The 21,269-nt window shown below is 42.7% G+C and overlaps 1 protein-coding gene across 2 annotated transcripts; it reads left to right on the forward strand.

Annotated features, from left to right (window-relative positions):
* Positions 1 to 2,184: 2,184 nt before the first annotated feature.
* On the forward strand, positions 2,185 to 18,993 carry LOC103174365 (G-protein coupled receptor 20). Of its 2 annotated transcripts, none has more exons than XM_007886796.2 (2): positions 2,185 to 2,306; positions 17,202 to 18,993. In XM_007886796.2, exon 2 carries the CDS (start codon positions 17,224 to 17,226, stop codon positions 18,289 to 18,291), a length of 1,068 nt encoding a protein of 355 aa, XP_007884987.1. In that variant the 5' UTR covers positions 2,185 to 2,306; positions 17,202 to 17,223; the 3' UTR covers positions 18,292 to 18,993. The 2 variants fall into 2 exon arrangements, with proteins under 2 accessions (XP_007884987.1, XP_007884991.1); XM_007886800.2 differs by having other exon boundaries at positions 17,205 to 18,993.
* The last annotated feature ends 2,276 nt before the right edge of the window (positions 18,994 to 21,269 follow it).

Raw genomic sequence — 21,269 nt, forward strand, 5'->3', positions numbered from 1 at the left:
ACTTAGAAAATAAGTGTCTCAATTGTGCAGCTATTGAGGCACTTATTTTATTGTGAAAGGTAATAATTAAGCAGGAGAATGTTTCTTTCTTGCACCTTTGATGCTCTACACAGTGTGCGGCTGCTTGTTGCCTCACAACAGAGGACATTGTGCTTCAAAATGACTCCTTGTGTAAAAGTCTTTCAGCGTGAAAAGCCGCCACATTTTTAGTGGCGGTCAACTTGTACGTCGGCCACCAAATCAGGAAATATTTAATCAAGAAAAGACTGAAAATTTTGGGTGGCGGGTTTCTGGCCCTGGGGAAACAGGTTGGCCACCACTAACCTATATCAAACGCAAGTGTGGCTATTAATCACAGACTGAGAAGGCAATGAATTGGGTGATCTTTTTGCCAAGCACCATAGAACTCAGTATGGCTCTGTCTGGGTCAATAAGTCTAGGTAAATACTGGGTTTATATGTCATTCTTGGACATTTGGTTACTTAAACAATGATGTTGGGGGAAGCCACAAACTGTTGTTTTCTCTCCTAACATTACAGAGTTAACACTGAAAATAAACATCCCAATCGCTTCTGTTCCAACAATCTCAAGACAGATGTAATCGTGTTTCAGAAGGATATTCACAGCCTTATATAAATATTTTTCTTTCATCAATCTTTTCTGAAAGGATATATTTAGCATTAGAAGTAACACTTTTGTTTTAATGCTTCTGGCTCTAAAACTCCAAATACAGGATCTTTCAGTCACTGTGTTACAGGCAAAAGAAACAAACAATGAGGTGATGTTTTGACATTTTGTAACAGACATAATGTGATAACTATACAAAATGCAGTCAATCCACTTTATAATATATTCTTTGAAGCTCTTTGAGATATCTCAATGACATGATAAGGTGCTTTATCAAATGCAAGGATTATTATTATTACAGATTTCGACTGATCAACGGGTATGAAACCGCAACGATTGGTGTATTATTATTGAAGGTTGTGTCGCTGTTAGGAAACTAGAAACTCCTAAACCTCGACAAGCAGGTCATTCCACAGATTAGACAATGGTTAGTCTTATTCGAGGGAAGATCTTTAGTTAAATAGTAATAATACATTTGGGAGAGCGTCTATTATACCAGGACGATATCTCAAAATAGTTCACAGGATTTTACTGCACAGTTCAGGGATGGTTATTTTATAGGCGAACCCAGCAGCCAATTTGTGCACAGCAACGTCTGCATAAACAGCCATAAAGTGAATACCCAGTTTCATCTGGTTGATTATAGGCCAACACACTGGGAGAAAATCCCTTCTCTTTTTGAGTAGTGCCATGGGATCTTTAAAGTCCATCTGTACAGATAGACAGGACCTCGGGTTAATGGTTCATCTGCAATAATAATCCTTGCATTTGATACAGTGGCTTATCAGATCATTGAGACATCTCAATGCGCTTCACAGAATATACAGTAAAGTGGATTGACTATGTGTTTTGTGGGCGAAATGCGGCAGCCACTTGCACACAGCCATGTCCCACAAACAACCGTGAGCACATTTGGGGGGGGGGGGGGGGTCGCATGTCTGACAATGCAGCACCCACCCCCAACCATTGCATCGTCAACGTAGACCATAACTTTCTGACTCAGTGGACAGAGCGCTACCAACTGAGGCAGGCTAACATGTCAATGCCATCTCCGTTATTTCATACATTTTCAATAAAGTGCAGCAGGTTTGACAGCTGACAGGGACAGGTGGCGCAATAAGGTCATAGCATCAGGCGGGACAAAATCACAGCCAGACCCTTCCTGCTCAGACAATGCTGCTCCTTTAAGGATTAAATTTTTTTTATCGACAGACACTCGTTTTCTTTACAGGAGAGAAAAAAAATCAGTGAAGTTTATAGTTTTATGTTTCCCTTTTGTTTTTGCCTTTCCCCCTTTGAACCCATTTCCAAATTTTGCAACTTTTAAAAGCATTTTAAAACAAATATATATTTGGGGGTCAATTCATTTGTTTGTAAGTTTTCAGGTTGTTCTGAGCCTTCTCTCGGGATCAGTTCTTTGTTTTTTCAATTGTCTGAAGAGCTTTGTTTTAATCCTCCTACGGTTCTCAATGGGTCACGTGGTTTGTCTGCAATTCACTGACTTTTACCAAAAGTAGCACAGTCTTTAGTGAAAGCAGAGCCCTGACGTCAACAGGCTGTAAATCATGTCCTGAGTTCCTTTCAGCTGGGCAGATGCAAGCCTAATAGATACACTGTGTGTCACATCACCAAAGCATCTGAAATACAGAGGGAACCAGCTGCTCCAGCCGAAGTTCGCTGTAAGTAGATTGTTTTCAGTACCTCGCTTCGTTACGAAATAATGGGCTTGCTGTTCAGCAACAACACTTTTTTTTTAAAAAGCACACATTTTTTCGTGTAATTTAAAGCGGATCAGAAACCGTACTGAACCTAGGTCCCTGTTCTTTGAGCACAAATGAGAAGGAGGAAAAAAAATTTCAACGCTCACTTGTTTTTCTCTCTTCACAAGCTTCCAGTGAGTGCATTGTCCCCGGAAAGGATAAATCTGTAGGCGCTGTGACTTTCAGTCTCCTATCCCTTGAGGTATACGGCTTTGCCAGAAACTAGAATTGTAATCACAGGGCAAATTAAACCATTCGCCCTTTGGTCTGTGCCTTTGGGGAGATTTGTATAAATTCATTTTTTGAAATAATCTCATATTTAGGTGAACTCTTTTAACTAATCATTTGGTCCTGGGTCCAAATTCCACACAGTTCCAATCGTAGACTTTTGCAGCACCGAAGGAAGCCATTCACGCCTTGGTTTCCCCGTGGTTCTCTGTTAGAGCCATCGTTGAGTGCCACAATCCCTTGCCTTTCCTTCACACTCCTTTATGGATTTCCTATTTCAGATGACTGTACTAATTCTCTTTTAAAAAGCTATAATGGATTCTGCTCCAATACTACATTGCCTCGGCATTCTATATCCTAATAAAAATGATAATCGTTGTATTTGATATAGCCTTATCACGTCTCCGAGACGTTTGAAAGCACTTCACAGAACATTCTGTAAAGTGAATTGCGTATTTTTGTGGGTGAAATAGTCCACTGTGTAAAGAAGATTCTCGTAACCACACTTTTACACTTTTCTTTTTGCTAATGATCTCAAGTTTACAGCTTCTAGTTACCAACCTAGCAATCAGTAGACATAGTTTCTCCCTCTGGACCTCATCACAACCTCTCTATAACTGGTTGTTCTGCTATTTGTATTCATCATGAATGTTCCATTCTTCGCTTCATTTTGGAGTAATGTTTGTTCAAAAGCACAGAATGATGTGATAAGGTGCTATATCAAATGCAAGAATTATTATCATGGTTAAGCAATTTCACTTAAGTGATACCAGTTATAAGCAGCTTGCTCAATTGGTAGCTAGGCTCAGCTAGTAGCAGAAAGGAATGGGTTCTAAGCTCTACATGGGGATTTGCACAATACAGGCTGAGACTTCAATATAGTGTTTGAGGGAGCTCTGAATTGTTGGAGGCATTGTCCTTCTGCTGAGACATTAGACTCATTAGGAAAAGAGCTGATTGATTGAGTTTTGATCTGAGTGATTTGAGGCAAGGTATCCATCGAAGAAACCACTGAAGGTTTCTTAAGAACTGGGCAAAAACCTACTGACTGTGTCAGCTGAGAACACTTTCTCTTCCACATTTTGTTGTGCCATCCATGACGCCGATTTCTCTGTTAACAAAGCTGTGCCACCATGTGAGATTTTGTTTCCTCATTGTGGTTAAGATTTTTGGAGAGAATTGGGGGAATTTGGGCTGTTTTCCTCCAGAAAAAAGAAGGATAAGCTGAGACCTGATAAGAGATTTTTTAAATTCACTAAGGTTTCAGTTAGAAAATTGGGAAGGGGGGGTATTATTTACATTGATTGTTGAGCCCTACAGGGCCTAAATTGAAGGGCATAAAAATGAACAAAGGGAGGGGTTAGGAGTTTTTTTTACACAGAGAGTCGCTAGGACATAGAACGCCCTACCTAGAACTGCAGTCGAGGAAGAATCAAGTTAGGTTTTCGGAGGAAATTACATTACTATCTGAAAAAGAGAAATATTAAAAGGGAACGTGGCAAATGGGGTAAAGAGATGAGACTAAATGGAGACTCTTTCAGACAGACGCACAAGCACGATGGGCAGAATGCACAGTCAAAGAGGTAGGGTTCAATGAACTTGAAAGCAGAGAAAGAATAGAACAAGGTGGAGGGATTTTGGAAGATAGTTCCAGGTGGAGGCTTGTCTGCTGATGGTGGGGTATGTGGGACGGTGGAGTAGGGAGTGGTTATGAAGCCAGAGTTAGCAGAGCGGAACGAGTGACTTGTTGCAACAAAAGAATTCTCCAAGTAAATCCATTTCTACAGAAATTACTTTTTGATGTAATCCTTTGACAATTCTTACATTGTTTGCCCACAGAACACTCAGTATAGCTTGTGAAGTTCTTTGAGGAGTCCCCCTCCCGTCATGAAAGGAACTATATCACTTGTAAGGATTAGTATATATGTCATTATTATTATTATTAAAAGCACGCCATAGGAAATGTTGGCCCTCCAAAGGTAAAAGTGATGTAAAAGCACTAGAAGGAAGACAACAACAGGCATTTAATATAACTACCTTTCAAGTAGGGGTAACGATAACAAAAGCAAGAAATGGGAAGAATTGAATGAGAAGCAATTCTAAAAATGACAGCATCTAAAATGTGATATTTCTAAACAACTCATCTCATTTGGAACTTCCTTTGATAACTGCAAGTCCATCACACTGACTTGGAGCAAATCCAAGAAAAACAATCCTTGCATTTGACACAGGGCCTTTCATGTTAGGAGGACGTCTCAAAACGCTTCGCAGGATATGCTATAAAGTGTCAGTGAATCCGGCAGTCAATTTGCACACCGAAATGTTCTACAAACAGCCATGAAATGAATAAACAGTTTTATTTGGGGTATTGTTGGCCAGAACACCAGGAGAAATTCAATTTTATTTTCGATGACACATCTGACAATGCAGATGAGAACTGTTAGGAATCATAACGTGATTCTTCATTGAATCATTGATCTTAGTTTGGCTCTGTCAATAGCACTCTCACTGCTCGCCTCTATTCTGTGAAGAGCTTTGAAATGTGCTCCCAAAATGAAAGGCACTAAATCAAATACAACGATTATCAGTATTATTACTTGTGAAGTGCTTGGAGATGTTGCCACACTACAGGCACTACATCAAATGTAAGGATTGTTGAAGAATTACATTAGTAAGATATATCTCATTTTCAAACCTAGCTAGTAGAAATGAAGTCATTTGTTGAATTCAGGACAGTAGCACTTTCAATCCCAAGTTATTATCATTTTCAATAGCAAATTTGACACAATAAAAGTCACTTTCCACTTCCACCTGGTAAGCAGAGCCAATGCTCTTCATATGTTAATAAACCTTTTAATAGCTGATTGAAGGAGAGATTAGATTGCTGGTAGAAGTCATATACACAAGAGGTAATTGACGACTGGCAGTGAGACAGTAAGCAGTAATTAATTCAAGTGGGTCTGATGGAAGTTATTTCAATCTTTTCAACCCTCTGATGTCTCCAGGCACCTCACACCTTTGTCACCACCAAGAGCTGGACTGGACACCCTGGTCCCAGATCTCTGATGATTGTTGACCCACGGCTGCAGCAGCATATTACTGGGTTCTGAAAACAAGGCGGCACAAAGGTCGAAATTCTACCTAGTCTTAAAATTTTTAGACAACAATAGTAATAATCCTTGCATTTGACATAGCTCCTTATCACGTCGTTGAGATGTCTCAAAGGACTTCGCAGAATATATTGTAAAGTGGCTTGACTGTGTATTTTGTGGGCGAAACGTGGCAGCCAATTGCTCACAGCAGTGTCCCATAAACAGTCGTGGATTGAGTGACCAATTTTATTTATTTATTTTTGGAGGGATTATTACCCCCGATTATAGATTGTACTGTCTACAAATTTTAAGATAGCACAGAAGATCTGTGAAAATTAGACGGTTATCTGAGGACCCGTCTGTCTGTTCTGTTGGACGTTAAGGATGCCATTCGAAAAGATAAGGAAGTTTCTCCTGGTACCTTGGCCTACAATCCCCTGGTTAGATTGGTCATTCACTCCATGAGTGTTTGTGGGACATTGCTGTGTGCAAATTTGCACATTTCTGCATGATAGAGTGAACATCAGGGACTGAATGTGGGGGAGGAAGGACAGCTGGGGGTCGAACTGGATGCCTAGGTTGTGCACTGGTTCGGTGAGGCTTAGGGAGAGCCCAGGGAGGTTGAGAAGTTTAGATCCGCAGGAGTGAAGACATTGACGGGAGCCAAGAAGTATGGCTTCTGTCTTGTCCATATTCAGCTGCAGAAAGTTTACACTGCAGGGGCTCAAGGGGGAAGTGGAGGGAGCGGCATGATTGAGCAGCTCTGTTACAGGCTAAAACTAGGTAAAATTTCTGGTCTACAGTCTTGCAATTAGCCAGTTAGAATATGAGATCAGATCAGAAAGCGTTTCAGCAATAACAACAACTTACACTTATATCGTGCCTATCATATAGGAAATACATCTCAACGCGCTTTTTCTTCACACTATGGGGTGAAAGTTGAGACAACCCTTCGCAAGCCAGTTCTCACAGCATTGTGACAGACTCTTCAAGTCAATTTCATTTGGAAACTTTTCAAGAGCTGCACTTTTCCATATTAAGTCTGAATTTAAGAATTTTCCACATTTCTGCATGACGGGGTGAACATTTTGACACATGTAATAGTTATCACATATGGCTGCACATAAGTGCCCCAACTTTAGATTTAATGTAAGAGTTAAATCCCTTTCTAATATTTTATGCAGTGGCTGGGTGTGGGAAGGGGAGCGGGTGGGGGAGTGGGGGAGGAAGGCGTGAAGAGTGTAACAGAGTCCTCAATTGGAGTGGAACAGAATCCTAATGCAGCCGATTTAAGGCTGTGAGGTTTACCTACAAATACAGTTACTACACTTCACAGTAAAGCACTTTGAGAATACTTCAATGAAGCTATAACAAATCTGGAGGATTATTATTATTTCTCATTAGAAACAACCGGAATAATATTTACAGTTCATGCCTCACACTTTACCTTATAAGATGATGGCAAGTGGAGAGCATAGCTTGACCGTCAAAAGCTTAACTGCCTTCAATTCAGTTACTGATTTACGCTTTGTATAAAATCATGCAGTGTAAACTGTAATGAGTGTTCTGAGATGCTATCCTGTGTAAAGAACAGTACAAACGCAAGATGTTGTTACAATCCTTGTGAGATTCGAAATTCCACCTAACCCCAACCCGTGGGAATGTTTGTCTTGAGACCGTAAGAAGTGTGAAAAATTCTTAAATCCAGATACGAGAAGTTTGCTTTCCGCAGCTTTTGAAAAGAAACCATCCTCCAAATTATTTAATCGCTTTTTGTGGTTTTGAGCAATCAGAAGTTCAAAGGGGAATGTCACGCTAAGATTTAGATGGTATTAGGGGGCTCTGTGATGTGTTAAATAACACCAGTAGTGCTACATAGTAGGTCCAAACAATTAATAGTCAACGTTTTACATATATGTAGACTGTCAATCCTGGCTGTCAATCCCCCATATAAAATTGATCACTCACTTTATGGCTGTTTGTGGGACATTGCAAGGTCACCTCTCCCTCCGGCTTGGAGTCAGGCTCAGCCACTGTCAAGCACTTTGAGACACTACCTTGAGTGGAGGGCGCCATGTACGTGCAAGTTGTTTTTGTTGTTGTATTGTAGTTTTGTGTAAGTTGACTGCTAATTCACCTGTAAAATATACAGGCTACAGCAAATCCTGTGAAGTGCTATGAGACTTTTCAACAACGCTATAAGACACTATATCAAATGAAGGATTATTACCATACCAGAAACATAACTAAGTTATACAATAATAATAATTCTTACCAAGACCGCAACACAGGGTTGTCTCATTCCGACATGCCATTTTCCGACATTCCAATTCACTTTACAGTATATTCTGTGAAGCTCTTTGAGACGTCTCAACGACGTGATAAGGCTCCAAATCAAATGCAAGGATTATTATTAGTAGTATTATTATTCCATTACCAAACATGTGACCTTGAAACCATCTCAGCTCCAAGGAGACCCCACTTACCTCCCCCAACCCAAGAAAGATAGATGGGAAGAAAACAACTAAAAACGGAATCTCGGAGTGCTTAACTCATTCAATAACATGGCCCAACTGAGAAGGATTATGCTAACAATTATTTTTGATGTTTAGAAAATTGCAGATAAAAGGTTAATGGTCTCTTCTAATGTGTGTCTACAAATGGTTTAGGAGTCTTTCCCATGCTCTGCACTTGGCAGACATTCTGTTGAAAAGTTCAAAAACTTGTTTTCTACTTCACTATTTTTAATGATTTTTTAAAAAAAAGTTTATTACAATTTTGAAAGATAATTAGGATTCTGTTCCACAGAGTTACGTAAAATGATATAGTACAAAACATACTATTCGGCACAACTAGTCCGTGCTATTAGTGTTTATTGCCGGTTAGATATCAAGTCCTGGATAAGCCAAGATTTCCTGCAACTAAACATGGACAAGATGGAAGACATTCTGCTTGTCTCCTATCAAACGTATCTTACAGACTGTCTCTAACCTCTTCAACCACTCCTCCTTTCTCTCAAATGCACCAAACCAGTGTGCAACCTGGAAGTTTGGTTCGATCCCCAGCTCTACTTTTTCTATCATATCTGGTCTCTAATGAAGACTGCTTTTCTTCACCTCTGCCTCATTGCCTGCATCCATTCCATCACACACTAAGTGCCTCCGAAACTCTTATCCGCACATTGTCACACCTCCTGGCTAACAAACACCTCACTGGTCTCACTTGTTCCACCATCCATAAACTTCAATTTATCCTAATCTCTGTCATCCATATCCTTACTGTGGCCTCGTCCGCTTGATTCAGGTGGATCTTAAAGATCCCCAGTGCTATTCAAAAAGAAAAATGAATTTCTTCTGATATCCTGGCAATAATCCTTTATTTACATTGTCTGTTCACATCATGGCTGTTTGTGAGACATTGCTGCGTGCAAATTGAAAGATGGTTGGGTGGATATGGTGAAGGACAAGATCAAATGGACCGAAGGGTCTTCAGCATCTGAACATCCCTTGTGATCTTGCGAAATTCAAGAATTATTATTAATAATAATTTTAATAATTATTATTAATAATAATTGTGTTGAAAGCTGGTACAAAATCTATTACAGTTACTTTAGATAGATGTCTCCTTCAGAGAGTCTCCCCCATTACAGACTGGGACAGAAACAAAAGCTTTGATCTGATGTGACGTGATCCAAATCGAGATCAGATTGTTGAAACCTAAGTGGAATTTTCTCATGTCAATCTTTGTTTGAAGAGAATCTCAACCCTGACATCTGGTTTTCAAAATGAAATGTTGAAACCAATTACGATTAATTCAACATCACCAGCCTTGTTAAGAATGAAATTGATTTTATTTTGATGAATCATTCTGTTCCATCTATCATATATTATTATTATGGGGTGTGGGGTGGAAGGGAGGACTGAGTTTAAGTACTGATTATAATGTCAAACAAACTGGCTTCAAGAAACTCACGGCATGTACCAGCGTGAGAGAGATGTAAAGGAAACTATTGCTCAACACTATTTAACTCTTAAGTGGAGTCCTGTAGCTCAGTGGTTAGAGCACGCTTTGTAAGTGAGAGACCTGAGTTCAATTCCAGGCAGGGCGAAACCTTGGGCAAGTTTCCTTACTCCACACGCCTAATAATAATCCCTCCAAAACCAAAAACAATAATAAATTGGTCATTTTCAATCTACGACTGTTTGTGGGACACTGCTGTGCGCAATTGGCTGCCGCGTTCGCCCACAAATATACAGTCAATTCACTTTACAGTATATTCTGTGAAGCGCTTTGGGACGTCCTCCTGATGTGAAAAGCGCTATCTCAAATGCAAGGATTATTTATTATTTATTTATTATGATTATATTAATAATGCCCACAGATCTGCAGAAGCTCCTCCCTCACCAGGCTAGCTGGTTTTGCATTTTCTCTCTCTCATGAGCTGCAACCCTAAAATGAAATTAAAACATCACATTGATAAAGATCAGGATGATTTTATTACTGTGCTCTTCTACTTTACATTGTGTTTTTAGATTAAAAATCCCATGGAATTATTCAAAAGAAGAAGGAAGTTCTTCCTGGTCTCCTGAAAAACAATCCCCGGGATAGAATTTATCTTTCACTTCATGGCTGTTTGTGGGAGATTGCTGTTTGCGAAATTGGTCGCCTGGTTCGGCTAACAAAATAAATAAATAATAATCCGTGCATTGTTGTCGAGACGTCTCAAAGCACTTCACAGGTACATTGTAAAGTGTACTGACTGTGTAATTTGTGGGCGAAAAGCACTTCATAGTAAAATCCTGTGAAACATCCTCTCGAAGTGAAAAGAGCCATATGAGATGCAAGCATTTTGTTTTATTTATCTAATTTTAAATTGTTGTTGCTGTTGCCCTGTTGAGTGATTTCTGACCATCCTGAAGAAATTTTGTTCCCTGAATTTTTTTTAATGAGTTGCAAGACTCTATTTCTGGTTTGTCTGAGGTACATTCCATGATATAGCAGACAGATTGTTAATTTTAGCAAGCAGTAAACAATAAACCTCAGTATACACAACCAATGTTATATATTACTTATATATGGTGCCGTTCACAAAAGTTGAACATTATGAAGCACTACCCAAAGTTAGTGGGTATCCCTGATCCACAAGTCCAAGATTTAATAATAATCCTTGCATTTGATATAGCGCCTTATCACGTCATTGAGGCATCATGTAAAGTGAATTGACTGAATATTTTGAAGGTGAAATGTAGCAATCAACTGCACTGAGACCCAACAGGGGAAAAGTGGAGATTTAGCAAAACATAGACAAAGTAATACATTTTCAAAAGGGTTTTGAAGGCTGGTAGGGAGGGAATGAGGTGAAGGGATTTGGGGAGAGAGTTTGAGAGAATGCAGACATAGTGGCTTAAGGGTTGCAGTGGAGAGACTGAGGAAAGAGCAGTAGATTGTGGTTGGAAGAACGGAGGACATGGGCAGGAGATCAGAGCTGGATGAGATTGCATAGGAGGGATGGGCCAGATGACAAGGCATTTGAAGAGCCTTAGGAGGTTGCAATTAGCACAACCACTTTTGCAAATGCCCCATTTCAACCTCCTTTCTCCTCCCCCACTCCAGTCCCACAGATAGAAATGAAGCAGGAAAATTCAAATTCCTTTTAGGCAAGACTTCTCCATGGGTTTGAGCACCAACATATGGAAATCTGAACATCTTTGGTCCAAGTAAAATAATACATGATCATGGCTGGCGTTGGCTGAATCAGAATAGAGAATGGCAAAAAAACACACTACAGTACCAAGATATCAAATGCTGAATCGAGTAGAACACAATCCTGAGCACAATACCTTTTTGTCAAGTATGTGCATGCTTATTAAAAAACAACCAGAATCTGGGGGAACACTATCTTTGGTCCAAAACCAACAGAAGAGTGCATTGCTTTGCAGAGTGTTCAACATTAGCCTGGTCCAGTTGATAGCCCTCCCCTGGGTCAGAAGGCCTGGATGCAAGCCGCATATCGAGACGTGAGCTCATAGTCCAAGTCGACCTGGAAGAGCCATGCTTCAGATGAGACATTAAACTGAGTTCTGTCTACTTGTTCTCTAATGGACATTAAATATCTCATGACCCCAGTTCAAAAAGAGAAGGGAAATTTTCCCATGGCTAAGAATCCCCCAGACAATTGGTCATTCACCTCAAGGCAGATTGTGGCCCCATATTGTGTGCAAAATAGATGCTCCACTAGCCTTCAATAAGTACTACATTTGGTGGTTATTAAGTTGATTTGAGATGTTTTGACATGGTCATTGATTTGTGAGGTATTCTTGCTTCTCAAACTATGACTACTGTTTTACAAGGGCTCTACTCTTTGGATGAGCTTGAGACATCTTGAAAGGAGACATCTCAGAGGGGACCTAACTGAGGTGTGTAATGTTTTAAATAGGACTGAACGAGTACATAGAACAATACTTTCATACAGTAGAACAAGTGGGCAGAAGTTTAGTTTGGCACAGAGCAATCGGAGGACAGACAATGGGAAGTATTTTGTTAATGACTGGAGCAGCCAGAGGCCAGGAAAATGGGCCCATATTAAAAAAAATCAGCTTGACGCTGATGGGAGGATGGCAGGGTGAATATTCTGGAAGACCAGATGGGCCGAAGGGCCTTCGCCATTCATAGCGAGCTTGTGATAGCATCCTGCGTTGTGCTCTTAATACACGTCAAAGGTATTCAAGAAGGACATCAGAGCACCTCTGGGACACTAAGCAATGAAAAGGGCCTGTCTGGTCTGTATTTGTTTTCACTAGGGAAATTAAGATTGAGTAAAGGTTAAGAATGCGCGTGACACATGTCTTCACAATGATGAAAGCCATGGGCTTCAGAGACACAATAGAGGAAAGGAAGTTATAGTTTCATCTGAAATAATGTAACATTATTACAGCATTAGAGAGCATGACCACAACATTAGCAAGCCTGGAAATTGGATTAAAGATGGATCTTCTTCACCAGATCATCTGTAAAAATAATACTTGTATTTGATATAGTGTCTTATCATGTCTTGAGACATCTCAAAGCGCTTCACAGAATATACTGTAAAGTGAATTGATTGTATATTTTGTGGGCAAAACACAGCAGCCAATTGTGCACAGCAGTGCACAGCAGTCCACAAACAGTTGTGGATTGAGTGACCAATTTTTTTTGAAGGAAAAGCGATACGCCAATTGACTAAAAATTGGATTCCTACTTACTGCTTGGTAAACAGAGGCATTTGGAGTAAGGAAAGTTGCCCAAAGTTTCACCCTACCGGAACTCGAACCCAGGTCTCTCGCTTGTGAGGCAAGTGCTCTAACCTCTGAGCTATAGGACTCTGTGGACTCCTAGCAAATCAGTTTACATTGGGGTGTCTCCAATGTACATTGGGGCTGTTTGATGTGAGGAGCGAAGGATTACTTTGCCTCCATCAGTCGGTGGCCCTGATCTGATTTCAGCCTCAATGCCTGACACTGACATTTCAATTTTACAGGGAGATAAAGAGAACATTTCAATACAACAATATTTACATTTAACTTAGCACCTTATCACATCCTCAAAAAGTTTCAGAATGATTTTTTACTGCAAAGTGTAACCTAAAGCGAAAAATGCTGTATAAATGTAATTGCACTGTATTGTATTTGTTGGCATGTATGTGTATCTCGATCTAGCAAACTTTAAGAGGCAGGAAAAAGTAGGAAACAAAGGAAAGGGAAAAAACATGTGGGAGAGTAAAGTTAGGGAGGGGGGATCAGAAAAGGAAAAGCCAATAGAACACCCACAAAGGATAAGGGAACCTCGGTTAGTCACAGTCCCACCGCAGCTTCTGTTTTCCTTTCTGTGACCCCTTGGCTGGTAAAATGGAACAAGTCTCACGGGGCTGACAGAGCTCTGTGATACTCCATAAATGTCTATCAGACAATCTGTAGCAAACATCTGTCCTTCAGAGGAGAAGCTAAATCGAGGCCCTGTCTACCAGTTCAACAACAACAAGATTACATTTGTATAGTGCCTTTCACGTTGGGAGAACGTCCCAAGGCACTGAACAGAGTACAGCATTTCAGACCTGAGCTGGAGTTGGGGGGGGGTAAGGGAGGGAGATGAAGGGGCTGACCAATGGCATGGTCGAAGAGGAGGATCTTGAGGCGGGAGGCCAAGGAAGGGATGAGGCAGAGTGACTGGGGATGGAATTCCAGAGGCTGGGGACAGAGTGGCTGAAGGCTCTCCCACCAATGATGGGGCGGGTGGGTTAGGGGACGTGGAGCAGGCCAGAGCCGGCTGAGCGGAGGGAACGGCCAGACTGGTAGGGGGTTAGGAGATCGCAGAGGTAGGATGGGGTGAGGCCATGGAGGGCTTTGTATGTGAGGACCAGGATCTTGAACTGGATCCTCTGAAGGATATGGAGCCAGTGGAGTCGGGCGAGAGTGGGGGAGATGCGGTCACAGAGTTTGGTGCGGGAGAGGACACGGGCTACAGAGTTCTGGATTATCTGCAGCCTGTGGAGGGAGGAGTTGGGAAGGCCAACAAGAAGGGCATTTGCATAGTCGAGCCTGGAGGTGATGAAGGCATGAACAAGAGTTTCAGCGGCCTGAGGGGTGAGGTAGTGGCGGAGTCGGGCAATGTTACGGAGGTGAAGGAAGGCAGAGCGAGTCATGGCTTGAATGTGGGGGAGAAAAGACAGTTGAGGGTCGAACAAGACACCTAGGTTCCTGACTGGCTGGTGAGTTGTAGTGTGCAACCATGGAGGTTGATGCTGCCAGAGCCTGAGGTGCTGAGGCGATGGCGTGAGCCAAGCAGGAGGGTCTCAGTCTTGTTCACATTCAACTGTAGGAAATTTGCCCTCATCCAGGACTTGATGTCTGACAGGCAGTCTGTCAGGGCAGCAGTGGTCCTGGAGTTGCGGGTGGAGGCAGAAAGATAGAGTTGGGTGTCATCCGCATATATGTGGAAGTTGACCCCATGTCTGCGGATGATGTCACCAAGGGGGAGCATGTAGATATTAAAGAGGAGAGGGCCAAGAATAGAGCCCTTGGGACCGCCAGACATGACAGTGCGGGGGCTGGAGGAGAAACCGTTAGAGGCAATAAAGTGGAGACGGTGAGAGAGATAGAAATCGAACCAGGCAAGAGCAGATCCGTGAAGATTGAGTAAAGCAGAGAGGCAGTGTATGAGGATGGAGTGGTCGACAGTGTTGAAGGCAGCAGAGATGTCAAGGAGGACAAGGAGGCAGAGGGAGCCCTGATCACAGATGTTCAGAATATCATTAGTGACTTTGACCAGGGCTGTTTCCATGCTGTGGGCAGCGCGGAAGCCAGATTGGAGAGGTTCAAAGAGGGAATGGCGAGAGAGGAGCGGAGCTGGGATGTGACGACTTGTTCCAGGACCTTGGAGAGGAATGGGAGGTTAGAGATGGGGCGGTAGCTGGAGAGGAGGGATGGATCCAGGGAAGGNTTTTTTTCAGGATGGGGGTGATGACAGCTGTTTTTAGGGGGTGGCAACTGAACCGGTGGACAGGGAGAGGTTAATGACATCGGACAGGAGGGGGGCCAGAAGGTGGATCTGGGAGACGAGGAGTTTGGTGGGGATGGGATCGAGGGAGCAGGTGGTGGGTTTGAGTTTGTGGACAGTCATGGTGAGGGAGGAGGAAGAGATAGGGTTGGAGTATAGTGGGGGATGGGTGGGGGGTGGGTCATGAAGGAGAGGTGATGTGGGGTGGCTGTGGACGGGGCTGAACGTATCCCCTTGATTTTAGATTCGAGGAAGTCCAGCATCTCCTCACAATTGTAGTTTGAGGAGAGGATGGGCAAGGTATGGGAAGGTGGACGGAGGAGACAGTTAGTGGTGGAAAAGATTACATTTTTACATTTGTAAAGTGCCTTTCACGTCGGAAGGATGTCCCAAGGCGCTGAACAGTCGGGGATCAGCACCCGAGCATGGGGAGCAGGGTTGGGTTGAGGGAGGGCAGAAAGGTAGGAGGGCGGCTGAAGACACAGTCGAAAAGCAGGGTCTTGCGTCATGCCTTGAAGGAGACAAGGGAGGGGGCAAGGCGAATTGTGGGATTGAGTTCCAAATGGTGGTGGTAGAGCGGCTGAAAGCCCGGCCGCCGATGGTAGGGTGCGTTGGGCGGGAGACATGGAGCAGGCCGGAGCCTGCTGAAGGAGGGAGCAGACAGTTTGATGGGGGTCAGCAGGTCAGAGAAGTAGGAGGGGGCAAGGCTGTGGAAGGTCTTGAAAGTGAGGACGAGGATTTCGAATTCTATCCTTGAGGGATGGGGAGCCAGTGGAGCCGGGCAAGAGTGGGGGTGATGGGGGTCACGGGGCCTGGAGCCTGGGGAGAGGACATGAGCTGCAGAGCTCTGGATGATCTGCAGCTTGTGGAGGGAAGAGTTGGGGAGGCCGACATGAGGGAGTTTCTGTAGCCTTGAAGTGACGAATGTTAGGTGAATGACTGATTTTATCTGGGGGATTGTCAGCCAGGACACCAATGGAAACTCCTTCTCTTTTTCTAACAGTGCCAGTTAAAGTTCCGTGGCACTGTTTGAAAAAGAGAAGGGAGTTTTTACCGGAGTCCTGGCTGTCAATCACCCATGTAAATTAGTTGTTCACTTCATGGCTGTTTGTGGGCCATTACTGAGGGCAAGTTGGCTACCACGTTTGTCTATAAAATACACAATCCTACGCTTTAAATCCTAAAGAAAGAAAAAGAAACTCATATTTTTACAGCACTGACAACATTGAAATATAATACAAAATTACATTTGTAAAGCGTTTTTCTTGTGGGGAGGACATCCCAGGGCACTGAACAGTCGGGGATCAGGACCCGAGCGTGGGGTGGGCAGGGTTGAGATGAGGGAGGACAGAGGGATTAGGAGGGCGGTTGAAGGCACAGTCGAAAAGGAGTCGTGACTTGAAGAAGGCAAGGGAAGGAGCAAGGTGAAGGGTTTGTGAGATCGAGTTGCAAAGGGTGGGGGCAGAGAGGCTGAAAGCCCGGCCGATGGAGTGGGAGACATGGAGCAGGCTGGAGCCTGCTGAGTAGGAGGAGCGGAGAGGTTGATAGGGGGTCAGCAGGTCAGAGATGTAGGAGGGGGCAAGGCCATGGAGACCCTTGAAGGTGAGGATGAGGGATGGGGAGTCAGTGGAGCCGAGCGAGAGTGGGGGTGAAACCTGTCTAATATTAATCTCCCTAACCCAGGGAAGGTCAAGGCCAAATTAGCCTCCTCATTCAGGCCCAGTGAGATCAGAAAATCCAGCGTATATCAGGATTTGAATCCGTGCTTTGAGACATTTCAGCAACATGATAAGGTGCTATATCAAATGTAAGGATTATTATTATTATTATACTGTATTATTACAACAACCACAACTTGCATTTATATAGCGTTCTTCACGTGGGGTAGCATCCTAAAGTGCTTACTTTGCTTCATTGCTTAGATCTTGAACTAAAATGATTTTTTTTTTGTCACTGATCTCAGCAGGACACACAGACGCCTGACTATGCAGTCCACCACAGCCCAGCCGCATCTTGCCAATGTGACCTCTATCGTCCCTGAACACAACAACAGCGCCACTCACCTCCAGAAGGAGGCCTATCTGCATAAGCTGGCGCACCTGGATGAGTCTCTGTACAATGAGTACTACAGTCTGTGGCTGGCCCTGATGATCATTAACCTCCTCATGTTTGTGGTGGGCGTGGTGCTCAACAGTATCGCGTTGTACGTCTTCTGCTTCCGCACCAAGACCAAGACCACGTCGGTCATTTACACCATCAACCTGGCGATCACTGACCTGATGGTGGGCTTCTCCCTGCCAACGAGAATCGTCATGTACTACAGCGGAGGCAACTGCCTGACCTGCTCCTTTGTGCACATCTTCAGCTATTTTGTGAACATGTACTGCAGCATCCTGTTCCTCACCTGCATCTGCGTGGACAGATACCTGGCCATAGTCCAAGTGGAAGCCTCGCGCAAGTGGAGGAACCCTCACTATGCCAAAGGCATCTCTGTTTTTATCTGGCTCTTTGCCATTGTAGTCACCTACTCCATACTGACCACTGCAATCAAGTACGCCTCCTGCTGCCTCTCCAAGTTCTTCGCCCTGACCATGTTCGAGTACTTCTTACCTCTGGTTGTCATCACAGTCTTTACCATCAGGATCATGTGCGCTCTGGCCAAGCCCAACCTGATGCATCAGAGCCGGGAGAGGCGCATGAGAGCGGTCCAGCTCCTGCTCACCGTCCTGCTCATCTTCATGATCTGCTTCACTCCCTTTCACGTCCGGCAGGTCATGAGCTACGTCAAGCCGGACATCCCCCGCCACATCAGCCTGATCGTGTACCACGTCACAGTCACCCTGAGCAGCCTCAACAGCTGCCTGGACCCCGTGGTCTACTGCTTCGTCACCAACAACTTTCAGTCCACCATGAGGAGCATCTTCTTCAAGGCTGAGCTGGAGCAAACCAGCGGAGATATCATGAGCGCCCAGAAGAACTCCAAGGCATCGGTGCCGGCATCAACAATTGCGAGCCTGACAGTGAACGGCCCTGCAATGAACAGTGAGCAGTGAAGGCATGAGGGGAATGGTGAGAAGGAGAAGTAATGTCAGAGAGAGAGAATAAAATTGGGTTTGCTAGGCATGTTTTGTGTTTCAGTGCAAGATCACGCTGCGAGATTTGAGGCAAGGTTAGCTCATGATCTATTTATGCAGACAAGAACAACTGCAGAAGACCTGGCCTCATGTTTAGCTTCATTAGCTGAAAGCCAACCCGGTGTTTGCAGATGGAGACAGGTCAAACAATGAATGCCTTGATGCCTCTGGTTTATAAGATCTCGGGCCCCCAGCCAATGTGCAATGGAAAATTCTTGTTCCCCTTGTAAATACCACAATCCAGGTTGAATGAGTGCCACAAGTTTGCAGGCCCATCCATTCTTGCTTCCCACACTCAAGTGTGGTGTGTAGGTGCGTGCGCCACCTGTATAAAAATGTGGAACGTATTTTCATAGAATAGTAGGGGCAGAAATCTGCGATATTCCTTAAGACGAGGTATCTATTAAGGAATCACCACAAATTTCTTATAACACAGAAAGAGGCCATCGTGCCTTTGTCCATCTCTCTCCGAAGAAGCTTTCTCTCTTATTTATTCATTTCAAACATTTTACCACAAATTCATAAAGTTCTCTGGGTTCACAAGCAATGATCACATGGCTTGGTGCAGACAGGAGGAGTGTGTGTGGCTATAAGGCAATACACTTGTCAGCCTGACTCAGTTGGTAGCAATGAACAAAACACAAAATGTTGCATATGCTGGAAATCTGAAACAAAAACAGAGGGAGCTGGGAAAACTCAGCAGGTCAGGCAGCATCTATGGAGAAAGGAAAGTGAGACCACGACCCTTCGTCAGAACACCGACAACGGGTTGTAGACCCGAAATGTCACTTTCCTTTCTCCATAGTTGTTGTCTGACCTGATGAGTTTTCCCACCTCTCTTTGTTTTTGTTTCAGTTGGTAGCAATCTTGCCTCGGAGTCAAAAATTGAGGACTCAAGCTCCATTTCAGGAATTTACTGAAACACAACTATTTTTTCCCAGTTAAAAATCAGAGGCAAGATTTTTAATATTGAAAATAGTTTGATAACTGCAAATTGCGTAAGAGTTATTACGCATTTTTTGTACATAGTCTGTAAACAACATGCGCAAACCATATGTGTAAACTCATAGGAAGTATAAGATGTAGAAATGAAGTGATTATATTTTGACTGGGAGGCAAGATGTCTATGTTGGCAAAGACCTAAATATGCTCTCAACCTTCAGGTTTGTAAATACATTAATTTCTACACTGTAAAATATTGCACGGCAGGTTAGAATATAATCGTTGTAAGCCTGTCATTTTAGGTTTGAAAATGCATTATTTGTAGTGAAATGAAAATGATGATCTCGGACTCCTTTTTTATTTTTCGGGCTGCTTCTTGGCTCAGCAAAGATCAGAAAACCGATGTATCAGGAATTAATACTCTGGCCACAAAATGGCCTTTGGGGCAATCCTTACTCTGATTTTTTTTTAAATCAAATTTTGTGGCATATCCCAAAATAAAGCTATGAAGCACAGCCCATATAACAGAGTCATATTATCAACAGCTATTATACTGTATGTCCCACATTGTACCTATGTGGCTTTCTCTTCAGATCAGGAAACGTCGATCAAATGCAGCTGTGGCTACAACTAGCAATATAATAATAACATTATAATATGGTGCTGGTTGAAGTAAATTGACAATTGCATTGTGTAAAATCAAAATTCTTCTACCTTCACAAAATATAACAGACCCTGACCCATCCAAGACCCAACCAGCCTCCCATCAAAATATGTTTAATTACTATTAGCAGAAAGTGGATCATTAATATATGTCATCCAAGTTTGTGGATCACTCACTCCTTGTTCCAGAGTATCTATCTCCCCATGTACTTCACTAACTCAACAAATACTTCGACGGCAAGATTGGTGTAAAAAAATCATATGGCTTGTAATATTTTGAAAAGCACTGCCATTGCTGGTGCAATTTTTGTACACACATGGGTTAATTTAGAGTTGGATTAATAAAGATATCAATTTTATGCTACAACCATTTGTCTGAAGTTTACAGTGATTAATAAAGAAGAAAAATGATGTGGGACAGTGTCAATGGAACTTCAGATTCACAAAGACAACAAAATGTATTCAGCCACTAAGAATAAATTGTGGAAATTCTTTGTATGAAAGGCAGAAAGGGTGGACTGGGTTTCAATGCCTTATGACACATATGAAATGTCTCAACGTGTTTCATAGGATTCATTGTAATGTGTAGTGACTGTCTATTCATGTGAAAATGCAGTTGTGAATTTACTCACGGAAAATTCCTAAATGTCCTAAAAACAATCCATGTGCAACGATAATAATCCTTGCAATTATTATCAGTGGTTTAACTATCACCGCAAGCTTTATCCTTGTGTTTCAATTGGGCAAAATCAGCAGCAGCATGAATAGTGATAAACGTCTGAAAGAGCTTAAGAGTGACAATATAAAGCACCAAGGAGAGTGAAGGGAGATTTTAAAAACATTGCCTAAAATCATGGTCAAAGTGGGTTTTCAAAGTGGAATCAAATAAACTTACAAAAGGAAACCATCCAGCCTCTTTGAAAGAGCTATCCAACTAATCTCACTCCCCTCGTCTTACCCTATAGCCCTGCAAATCTTTCCTTTTCAAACACCTATCCAATTTGAATCTGCTTCCATCACCCTTTCAGGAAGTGTACTTCAAAAAAAATTCTCCTCATCTCCCCTCTGGTTCTTTTACCAATTATCTTAAATCTGTGTTTTCTGATTACTGACCAGAGAAAACAGTTTCTCCCAATCTACTCTATCAAAACTCCTCATAATTTTGAACACCTCTATTAAATCTCCCCTCCAACTTCTCTGCTCTAAGGAGAACAATCCCAACCTCTCTAGTCGCTCTACATAATTGAAGTCCCTCATCCCTGGTATTATTCTCAAAGGTAACAAAGTGCAAA

The sequence above is a fragment of the Callorhinchus milii genome, unplaced genomic scaffold (genome assembly GCF_018977255.1).
Source record: "Callorhinchus milii isolate IMCB2004 unplaced genomic scaffold, IMCB_Cmil_1.0 Scaffold2, whole genome shotgun sequence".
NCBI classification, from domain to species: Eukaryota; Metazoa; Chordata; class Chondrichthyes; order Chimaeriformes; family Callorhinchidae; genus Callorhinchus; species Callorhinchus milii.

Coding starts and splice junctions, on each gene's coding strand:
- LOC103174365 (XM_007886796.2), top strand. CDS start 17,224: ATGCAGTCCACCACAGCCCAGCCGCATCTTGCCAATGTGACCTCTATC.